The sequence below is a fragment of the Fukomys damarensis genome, unplaced genomic scaffold (genome assembly GCF_012274545.1).
Source record: "Fukomys damarensis isolate Sample0158 unplaced genomic scaffold, DMR_v1.0_HiC HiC_scaffold_37, whole genome shotgun sequence".
Classification (NCBI taxonomy): domain Eukaryota; kingdom Metazoa; phylum Chordata; class Mammalia; order Rodentia; family Bathyergidae; genus Fukomys; species Fukomys damarensis.
Window position 1 is genome coordinate 5,532,534 of NW_022900949.1, and position 11,377 is coordinate 5,543,910.

The 11,377-nt window shown below is 42.5% G+C and overlaps 1 protein-coding gene across 1 annotated transcript; it reads right to left on the bottom strand.

The window, feature by feature from the left end:
• Window positions 1–2,301: 2,301 nt before the first annotated feature.
• Window positions 2,302–9,473, bottom strand: LOC104869444 (zinc finger protein 846-like). The gene is made up of 3 exons (XM_033759420.1): window positions 9,209–9,473; window positions 3,914–4,865; window positions 2,302–3,666 (listed from the first exon to the last, which is right to left on the bottom strand). Exons 2-3 carry the CDS (start codon window positions 4,842–4,844, stop codon window positions 3,581–3,583), a joined length of 1,017 nt encoding a protein of 338 aa, XP_033615311.1. The 5' UTR covers window positions 4,845–4,865; window positions 9,209–9,473; the 3' UTR covers window positions 2,302–3,580.
• Window positions 9,474–11,377: the final 1,904 nt, after the last annotated feature.

Sequence of the window (11,377 nt, forward strand, 5' to 3'; positions counted from 1 at the left end):
GCAGAACCACTGAGCTAAATCCCTGGCCCAAAATTTAATTTTTTAAATGCCTATAGCAGGGCTGGGGATTTAGCTCAGTGGTGCCGCTGCCTGCCTGACAAACACAAGGTCCTGAGTTAATCTCCAGTACCAAAAACAAAAATACAAAACAAAAAAACCCTATAGCAAACAAGGACATCAATAGAATGGAGAGTATATTTCAATAGAATTTTGAGGAAAAATTTGCTTTTACTTTTGCTCAGTAACAGGGTAATGTATACATAAATACCCTGAGCTGGTGACTCTCAAAATTCATATACTGCATGTACACTCCAATGTGACTATGAAGATAGGACCTCATTGTGTGGCTGAGGTCAAGGATGGAGACCTACTGTGGCTAGATGTCCCCTCAAAGCCTCATGCAGTCACAGGGCTTGTTCAGGGGCGGCTGAATCTAGGGTGTGTGACTGCTACATAAGTCCACCTCTTGGTTTGGCACTGCCCTAATCCCAGCAGTCTGAATAAGGTAAAATGGGCAGAAAGATGCCGTTTTAAGGTCCCTTGTTGCTTTGCTACCTTTGGTCTGCCATGAACTGTTGCCCCTCTGTCATATGCCACACTGCCTTGAAGCCAGCGGATTATGGACTCATGCCACTACAAATTGTTAGCTAACTAAACCTTTCTCCTTTTACCTTTGGGGGTTGGGTATTTTGTCTGAGCAAAGAGAAAAGTAACTAAGAAATCCACCTGGGTGTGGTGGTGCACATCTATAATCCTAGTCCTTGGAGAGACGGGTAAATTTGAGCTCAGCTTGGGCAACGAAGCAACATAATGAAACCTTGCCTCAAACAATAGGGCTGGGGCTGGAGCTGAGCATTAAGGCCCTGGACAGAGACCTACCTCCTTCTCAGCCTCTGTTATGTGAGGACACAATGAAGAGGCAACCAACTGCACGGCAGGAAATATGCCCTCACCAGAAGTCAACCTTGTTGTTACTCCTAATCTTCTAGACTTCCAGAGATAGGAGAAAATAAATTTCTGTATATTTCAAATTTATTCAACAAATAAATTTTATTCAAACAAATTTTAAGCCATCGTGACCTACGTAATGTTATTTCGTTATGGTAGACTAAGTGATTCATGACAAATTTTGATAGAGGTGACGTTGCAATAAAAAAAAATGCAAGAACAAAACTGAGTAATGAGTAGGGACTAGAAATGCTTTTATTTACCTATCTTTTTTTGTTTTGTTTTTTTTTGAGACAGGGTCTCATACAGTTCAGGTGGAGCTTAACCTGCAGCAATCCACCTGCCTCAGCCTCCTGAGTGCTGATTACAGTTATGTACCACCATGCCTGGCCTACAAATGTTTGCAAGTCCATGCTAGAAAGAAGGTCCCTGCTGGGGATTTAGCTCAGTGGTTCTGCCACTTGCCTCATAAGCACAAGGACCCGAGTTCAATCCCCAGTACCAAAACGAAAGAATGAAGGAAAGCAAGGAGGGAGGGAGGGAGGGACCAGGTATGTAGCTAAGTGGCGTCATACCTGCCTGGCAAGTGCAAGGTACTGAGTTCAATACCCAGTACTGGGGAAAAGAAAAGAAAAGAAAAGGAAAGGGAGAAGAGCTATATGGTATCAAATGACTGTAATCCCAGGCATGCAGGAGGCTGAGGCACAAGAATCCCAAGTGAAAGGCCAACCTGGGCAATCTAGCAAGATCCTGTTCCAAAGTAAAACAAAAGCTGGACATTGTGGTTCATGCCTAGAATCACAGCTTCTGGGAGGCACAGGCTGAAGATCAAGCCCAGCAACAGAATTAGTGAGACCTCATCTCAGAACAAAAACTAAAAAAGGTGGCTGGGGATTTCACTCAGAGGTGCTGCTGCTGCCTGCCTCACAAGTGCAAGGTCCCAAGTTCGATCCCCAGTACAAAAAAAAAAAAAACTAAAAAGGTTGGTGATGCAGCTTAGTGAGGAGGCCCTGGGCTCCGTCCCCAGTACTGAAAACATAAAATAAGGGCTGGGGCTGGGGCTGAGTGTTAGAGCTTGCCTAGTGTGGGTTCAATCCTAAGCAGGAAAGGAAAATAGGGACGAAAGGAAGAAAAGAGGAAAGGATGAGGATGGTGGTGCACGCCTCTGATCCTAGCACTCAGGAGGCTGAGGCAGGAGGGTCAGCACAAGTTCAAGTTCAGCCTAGACTACACAGTGAGACCCTGTCTCAAAACAAAAACAAACAAACAAAAACTCACACAGGAGGCCAGGGATTGAGCTCAGAGGCATCGCACCTGCCTCGCAAGTGCAAGGTCCCGAGTTCGATCCCTGGTTCCAAAAAAAAGAAAAACACAACACACACACACACACACACACACACACACACACAACCTACAAAGGCAATCCTTGATGTGCAATGGTGAAGACCTTGGCAAAATACATTTGTAGTCTTGCAATTTGTAACAGGTAGAGCTGGGGAGTGAGAAAACTGGAAAATTACCTGAGATTATAATTCATCTGTTGAAGAAGCAGCTTCAGTTCCTGGCATTTACTAAAAGACAATTTTTAGTAAATGCAAAAGGGAGAACTAAATCCAACAAGGACCTCCACCAAAAAGACAACAGAACTTGGAAATTTGGAAAATTCTCAGACCACCCATAGTGCAAAAACTGAGAAAGCTTGAATAGAAGAATATTAAGAGTGTGACTGAAAACCCCTTTGATAAAGAGATCACGGATGGGACCCAAGGGAGGGATATCAGCAATCTCAACAGGAGAGGAATAGACTGGATTATGCAAGCAGAGGTATTGCCATTTAGATCTCAAACAGACCTAGAAGGCAAGACAGAGTAGACTTAAGATTTTATAAGGAAACAGAGTAACTGGCTACAAAGGTAGACCCATTAAGAATAAGTACAGAGGGCTTCTTGGCATGCTGAGCATGATCAATGGGGTAAGAGGATGCACCCGGAAGAGTGTCTGTCGACAGACCACATGGGTCCTATGCTTAGCTTGTCAGTTCAGCTCCCATTAAATATTCACATGAATAGCTATACTGACAGCCACTAACCAACAAGAGCTAGGACCAGAGCTATTACCTTATGCAGCCATGTCCAACCAGTGGTCCACAAGCTTGTTGTGTTATCTCATTTTAATGTCGCAGTGACATTTAAAAATAAAGAAACCTTTTATATATATTAACTATATTATATGTGACCCAAAACAATACCTCTTCAGTTGTACCTTAGATAATCCAAAAAGTCAGACTTCCATGCATAGTGTTTAAGGATACTACCATCACTTGGAATACAAGCACCAAGACAAGGCCTACCTGCAGGACTGACCTCACCTATGACCCACAAGTGCCTGAAGCGTGTTGTGGGAACAAGTTCCAGGGAGGCCAAGGATGTAGCCTGGTGGTAGAGTGATTGCCTATCATGTTATGAGACACTGGGATCAAAGCCCAGCATTACGAAAGGGAAAATTAAAAAGAGAAGTTCCCACAAGATGGGATCTATATATCTTCTCATGGAATCAGCGGCATCTATACCAGTAGGAGCCATTAAAACTCATACAGAGCAGTTAAGATGGATGATCTTGGGTGCCACTGTTACTACTTAAGGGAGGCAACAGAGGGGCTAAGGGCAACACCGATACCCTCACATTTATACGCCTTCTCCCCATGGTGAACACTCGCATGTTTGCTTAAGCGTGAGGAAACAGCAAACGCTTTCCCACATTCCTTACAGATGTAAGGTTTCTCTCCAGTATGCGTTCGCATGTGAATGTTAAGGGATGTGGAATACACAAACGCCTTCCCACAGATATTGCACACAAAGGGCTTTTCTCCACTGTGGATTTTCATATGTTTAGTACGGTGGGAGGCAGTGATAAAGGTTTTCCCACAATGGACACATTCAAAAGGCTTACCATGGTGAACTCGCATGTTTGCTTAAGCGTGAGGAAACAGCAAACGCTTTCCCACATTCCTTACAGATGTAAGGTTTCTCTCCAGTATGCGTTCGCATGTGAATGTTAAGGGATGTGGAATACACAAACGCCTTCCCACAGATATTGCACACAAAGGGCTTTTCTCCACTGTGGATTTTCATATGTTTAGTACGGTGGGAGGCAGTGATAAAGGTTTTCCCACAATGGACACATTCAAAAGGCTTCTCCCCCGTGTGTGTTCTCACATGGTGAATAAGGCCTGAGGTCCTAGTGAAGGCTTTCCCACACTGGTTACACTGAAAGGGCTTCTCTCCACTGTGGATGCGTACGTGGGTGGCGAGGCCCGAGTACTGAGTGAAGGCTTTCCCACAGTCCTTACATTCGTAGGGTTTGACTCCAGTGTGTGTCCTGACATGTTCATTAAGCTGAGTGGACCTGGAGAAGGCTTTGCCACACTCCTTACACACAAAGGGCTTCTCTCCACTGTGAACTCCTCGTAAGTGTTCAGTCAGGCCCGACCACCTCAGGAAGGCTTTCCCACATTCCACACATTTGTACGATTTTATTCCACTGTGAATTTTCCTGTGATCGTTAAGGTATGTGTTGTTTGTAAAGCACTTTCCACACTCTTTACACTGGAAGGGTTTTTCTCCAGTATGAACTTCCATATGTGCAGAAAGTTGAGTGAAAGTAGCAAAGCACTTCCCACACTCCTTACATTTTTGGGATTTCTCTCCGGAAGCAATTGTTACATATTGACTTAGGTGTGAGGAAAAGGCAAATGCTCTCCAGCATTCCTCACATTCACAGAGTGTTGCTTCGGTGTGGGTTTCCATGGGATTAGTAAGGCATGGAAAATACTGAAAGCCCTTTTCATATTCCTCCAATTCGCAAGGTTTTCCTCCATTGAACATTTGAAGATCCATAGCGAGGCTACACCTCCAGCCCTAGGAAAATATGAATTTTAAAAACTTTACAATCCAATCCACTTTGGGGCTCACCAACATTTTTCACAATATTAACAGGGATTGATAACACTTGTCAGCTGGGTTGTGAAGATGTTAAAGATGCGGTTAGATTGATTTAGTCCCTGGAGGTAAACAGTCATAAAGGTGACAACTAGGAAGAGCTTTATTAGGCATGTGACGAGGGTTTGGAACACAGCCCATAATGAGGCATCGACATCCAGGAAAACAAATTAGACAGCTCAGAATTTAAGGCACACTTCTGAATGATACTGATTATGGTTCGTTTGTTTGTTTGTTTTACACAAGGTCTCACTTTGTAGTTCAGCCTGGTCTTGAACTCACTATATAGCTCGGGCTGGCCTTGAACTCACAGCGATCCTCCTGCCTCAGGCTCCCGAGTGCTGGGATTACAGCTGTGCATCGTCAAGCCCAGCTACTACTGAATAGTGTTTTGTTTTGTTTCGTTTTTTTGTGGTACCAGGAATCAAACTCAGGACCTTGCACTTTCCAGGCAGGCACAGTGCCAGTGAGCCAAATCCCCGGCAGTTATGTTGTGACTTATCTTTACCTTTGGTTTCGTCTTCAAAGAATGCTGACAGCAGTCTTTAGTCAAGAGCACATTTGTTATCCATTTCATTTGGAGTAGAGACTCACAGGCTTGCTGTATAATAGCTCATATCTCCTGCAAACATTAGCAAGACCCTAAAAGGCCACTGAAAGGTTTATCTATCTGCATGGTAGATAAAATTATTTTGACAAAGGCTACTAAACTGGTGCCAATGCTGGCAGCACCAATATCCATGCCACATCCTACTGGCATGAATTAAGTACAGTAGTAACTACTATCTGAAAAAAGAACTAGAGAGGCCTGGGAGGCCACAGCTTAGTGGTAGAGCGCTTCCCCTGGGGTCCCATCAACAGGACCACAAAAAGAAAATTAACTATAGCACAATAAATAATTTGAGAGAAATTATATTTATAAAACTTTTATTAGAGTGTATTGATTGTTAAATTTCATTAGTTATTGCTGTGAATGCCTACTGTGCCCTATTTATAAATGTATCACAGATATGTATACATAGAAAAAAAACAGTACTCGCGGAGTTCTGCACTGTCAGCCGCTTGACCATCCACTGGGAACCTTAGAAAGTATCCCTGTGGAGGAGGGATGGACTACTGCATTGTCCATTTTTCCCACAGACCTTTAGATGCAGGGAAGTACCCAATGAAAGGACCATGGGAATGCCCATGACCTGTGCATATTAAGGCATGGCTTCATTAAGGAAAACATGAGCAAAGGCAGCAAAGAAATATATGTTAAGGTCCAGTACTGGTGATTGGGGTTCCCAATTGAACCTAAGGGTGCCATTAATAAAGGGAAAATGTACTTTCAAAATATGGTACTGCTGAGGATGTAGCTCAGTGGCAGAGCTCTTGACTAACAGAATGTGGTACTGTGTTGAAATAAGGGGAAACTGGCTGTAGGGGACATGGTCTGACATGCTAGGATGTGGAGAAATGCTTGAGGGGTATAAGGCTTCAGGTAGTGGGTGGTCTTCTGAGGAAGTTAAAGAGTTGAGTAACAGGTAAATACTTCTTGGAGAAAGGCTTCATTTTCAGGGCCTTTAGTAATGTATACCAGACTTCTCAAGATATGGAAGTGTAGGGATATATATTTTAGCAGAGAATAAAGAACATACCTGAGTCATGTGCTAAGCTGTGAGCTTGGGGAAAATAGCAAAACACATATAATCCCAGCAACTCAGAAAACTGGGGCAGTAGGATCACAAATTTAAAGCCAACTTGGACTAATTAGTAAGACCCCATCTCAAGAGAAAAAATTAAAAGGGCTAAGATGTAGCTCAGAGGTAGGCCTCATTCCCAGAACTACACACACAAAAAGGGTCAGGGATGCAGCTCAGTGGCACAGAGGCCCTGACTCCAAACATGAGTACCCACTCTACCTAAACACACACAAAAGAGAAGGGGCTCATGATGTAGTTCAGTAGAAAATTGTTTTCCTAATGAGTATAATGTACCAGTTTCATACCTCACACTGCAAGAAAAAAGAAAAAGTATGTTGTGTGTGCAAACTGTGCCTTCTAAGAGGCAGTCTGTGGGCACTGCAAGGGTGTATGTTTCGGTTAAAGGGCAGCAGTTGTCTTCGACAAAAGAGATCTCTAACTGTGGGTCTTCAGTCGGGATAGCATCACATCCAGCCATTAGATACTGTGCAAGATGAATCTCGTGTGGAACAGAGGACTGGTTTAACCTTTCCGAGCAGATCCCCACTAACACTGAGGTGGGTCCCCAGATTACAAATGTATGAAAATCACAGTGCAGTATTGGTAAGACGAACACTCAACCAAGCGTGCAACTAGCTGTCCATGACAGGAATTGGTTTTGGTGGAAGGTTAGGTTCCAATGGGTCTTTAACCAGATGAATACCTTCCCGGGCTGTGGAGTAATCTATGGCTTTAAATGTACCAAAAAGGGGCTGAAGGTTTAGCGCAGTGGCACCACGCCTGCCTTGCAAACACAAGGTCCTGAGTTCTACCCCAGTACCAAACAAACAAACAAAAAAGTACCAAAGAAGGATGGGTCTTCTCTGACCTCATTCCCTTCTGTAGAGTGGTTAAGATGGAAAATTTGCAGAAACAGGTTAAGGAGCCAGGCATGGTTGTACATGCTTGTAATCCTAGCACTCGGGGAAGCTGAAGCAACAGTGAGTCAAACGGACCCTGGGCAACTTAGTAGTGACTTACAAAAAGTCTGGTGATACAGCTCAGTGTGAAGCATCATTAAAAACAAAAATAAACAGTACTGGGAGAAGATAACGTATTTAGGGGTATATGTGTTGCAGTAGAAACTGAAAAGTTATTTGAGATGATTATGATTTTCAGTTTCTGGGACCTATCAAACACTGAAAGGTCTACTGAATGCCTCTTCCAAGGGCCCTATATTGTATAAAATTTGGGAAGGTGAAAAAGCACATCTGAGTTACTACAAGAAATGTGTGAATTATAAACAGCAAAGGGAGTATTCTTTTAGGGCCTGTATGTCGTGGCTATAGTTTGTGTAGGGACATTCGCAGTTTTTATTTTTCTTTTAACTCCCCCCACCCGCAGCACTGGGCATTTCACTAGGAGCCTCTCATATGCTGGGCAAACTCTACCACTGAGCTACAGTCTCACCTTGCATATGCAATTCTGATTCCTAGTTTGTGTGACCCAAGAAATCACACAGGTCTGGATTGATTTTGCTTTTTTTTTTTTAACTTGAAGAAGAAAATCCTTCGCCATTGCTCACTAGTTCATATTACATGCAAAAATGGGACAACTAGCTGTCCACAGCATCCAGTGTTAAAGATGTCCATCTGTCTCAAGTTTGGCCAAGTGTGCTGTTTCCTGCATCCTGCCCTTTATTAGGTACATCCTGACTAAGAAAAGAAAAGCAGCAACATGACAGAGCTCCATCACCTGTACGACAGTTAGTGGTGATGTCTGATAGTCCACAAACCCCCACTGTCTTTCACACAGTCAGCCCCACGAAGCTCTTTAGATACCCACTGGGTCTTGGAGAGGGGTGACCTCCTCACATACCCTGATCTGTCAAAAGACAAGAGAGGGTAGACTACATCAGAGGGCCCGGATTTGGTTCCATGATGTGTCAGGACTGCCTTGGTACCACGTCAAGCTTGTGGGGCATCCTTGATCCAAAGTTAAAGTGAATAGCTGGGTATGGAAGGTCTCAGGCTCAGCATCCGGCAAAGCATATTTCCTACACAGCCCACTAGGTGGCCTGCTAACTGTTCTTTTAATGATGTATAACAGACAGAAGGCTGAGAGGAGCAATTTCTTTCCCCTGTGATAGTGGAGACTGAACCCAGGGATTGAACCTTTGCACTGGTGTACACCTTCAACCCTTTTTTCATTTTGAGATAAGGCTGCCCTCAACTGGTAAGTTAGAGAGGCTGGCTCCTGCCTCAGCAACCCAAACTGCTAGAGTTACAGGTATACATCATCATGTCCAGCACAGAGGCAATTTTTTTTATCAGACGCCTGGGGTAAATCAGGACCATTGTGAGAGATCCACCGACTTCAGGAGGCATAAGAAAAGGTTACCAAAGCCTCTACAGTGAAGAAGCTGTATCTGAAGACACTAACAGGTGTGGCTACCCATTTTTACTGTAAGTAATATTTGTAAATTAAAGATGTGCTCCTATCAGAACCAAAGTACTAAAAGATGTTAAACTTATGTATCAGTAATAAGTATGCCAGAAAAATGCTATGGAAGAGGATGTTATCAAGATCACATCATACCTGTGGTCCTGGAGAAAAATGAATACAGTTAAGATGCTCTCTGTATAGACTGTGTGATGGAAAGTTGCTGAGGCACCCCACAGGCACCCTGGGAAAATGTAGTGTGTCCCTTCTGAGGTGGAGGCACACAGCACCTGAGAGGCTGTTGAAACAGGCACAGAAAGGAACATGTTAGCCAATATATAACAGCACAATATTTACCAGTTGTTGACTGAACAGAATCACAAACTTTCATAATACAAAATACTGGGCATGAAGGTCTTCATTGTCAGAATTACAGCTTTAAAGTTGTAGTAATCCACTAAAAGATCTATCAATTCATCAGATCTATCTAGTATTATCATATTTAACAGAGTCAACATTGGGAGGAGTGAGGATAATCACACTTTGTTACCTTTTAGAAATCCAATTTTAATCCCTGAAGGCCCTAATTTAATTTGTATTGAGCCATATTTACTATTTTAATGAGAATACATGGGATTTCCTGTGTCAAATCAATAATAAAAAACAAACTTTAAGCTGGGGATTTAGCTCAGTGGTTCTGGCGCCTGCCTCGCAAATGCAAGGACTCAAGTTAGATCCCCGGTACGAACAAAAAACAAAAACAAAAACCAAACTTTAATGTTAATTTACTATCTACTATATCAAACTATCTACATTCAATATGTAATATTTTAGGACAATGGGTTTTGTGGCGATGGGAAATTTATAGACAATTGAACATTTATAAGAGGCATATTCAGCTGGGTGTGGTGGTACACATTTATAATCCCAGCACTAGGCAGGCTGAGGCAGGAAGATCTCCAGAATTTCAAGTCCAGCCTGGAGGATTTGGTGAGTTCAAGACCGGCCTGAACTACAGAGTAAGACCATGTCTCAAAAGATAGATAAATAAATAAATAAATAAATAAATGGCATATTCAATTTCACTCATTTCATTAGTGACTGTTTTAAGACTATAGAAGACAATGTTTAAATTTAGTGAGATATCTAGGTATAATTTAAGTTGCTACAGAAGTCCATAAATTTTTGTCCAACTGGTACCTTTAGCAATTAAGGTTGCTGGGTTCTATGTCATACTGGCAAAAAAATAAAAGCCAGAGTCCTTTTAATGTTTTGTTATATAAACAGTAAATATAAATTTGGGATTTTGAAATAATTAAATTATAGGGCCAGGGATGTAGCTCAGGGGCGCTACCTGGCAAACACAAGGTCCAGAGTTTGATCGCCGGTACCCAAAAAGGAAAAAAAAATCAAATTATAAAACTTTTGTTATTTGTTTAAGCATACTGAACACTTATTACATATTTATTACTTGTATTAAAAATATTTATATTGAAATATAGACGTACATAGAGAAACTATTTTGTTAAACTTCATTTCATCCTCTGGAATATGGAAGTTTATACAACAGTAACTCATCTGTGCGCATGACCCAGCATTTCCTCAGTATATATAGTTTAGACTTCCTTTATTTTATCCCTTGGTATTGAGGCACAGGTTCCTTCCTCCTTTTCCTTTTTGTTTGACACTTTTAGACACCTGAATCTTTGGCCTGTACTACCTGTCCCTAATAAGAAAAGACGCAGGTTTGAGAGGCTGAGGCAAGAGAATCAAAGTCTGAAACCAACCTCAAGTATACAACACAACCCTATCTCAAAAAATTAAAGAGAAAGCAGTGAAGTTCAATGACAGACGTGTACAGCCTGTCCAAGGCCTTGAATTCCATACCCAGAAGCCCATCCCAGAGCCCTCCAAAGCAGGACAGAGAAGGGGTCGGGTGACTCAAGGCAACCACTCCTTGTCATGGTCCCTTGTCTTTAGGGTAGCTACTCACTACTCTATCTGTTTAAATTATCCTACTACAATCATTTTAAATGGTTTCCACGTCTAGGCAAATGTATTTTTCCTCTCTATGAATAACTGACTAATAAGCTCCTGATTATCCAGAACACTCTTCTGCTCTAGAGTTCAAGCAACCTCGGGGGCTGGGGCCCACATCCCATACAGCAGCAGTATTCTGGACGTATATTTTTGCTGCTACTTACGCTTCTGTGGACAACATCATCCAATGACTCAGAAAACGCTTCATCTGCATTTACGGCAATCACAGCTCCGACTCTAATCAAGGAAACCCTTTCACTGCAGTCACCTCAACCAGAGCAGGTC

What these genes read in the sequence shown, in the direction of transcription:
- LOC104869444 (XM_033759420.1), bottom strand. Translation starts at nt 4,844, where the DNA reads ATGGATCTTCAAATGTTCAATGGAGGAAAACCTTGCGAATTGGAGGAA. An exon ending in TTCCTCACGCTTAAGCAAAC is followed by an intron (nt 3,667 to 3,913) that starts ATGCGAGTTCAC and finishes GCTTAAGCAAAC; the next exon opens with ATGCGAGTGTTCACCATGGG.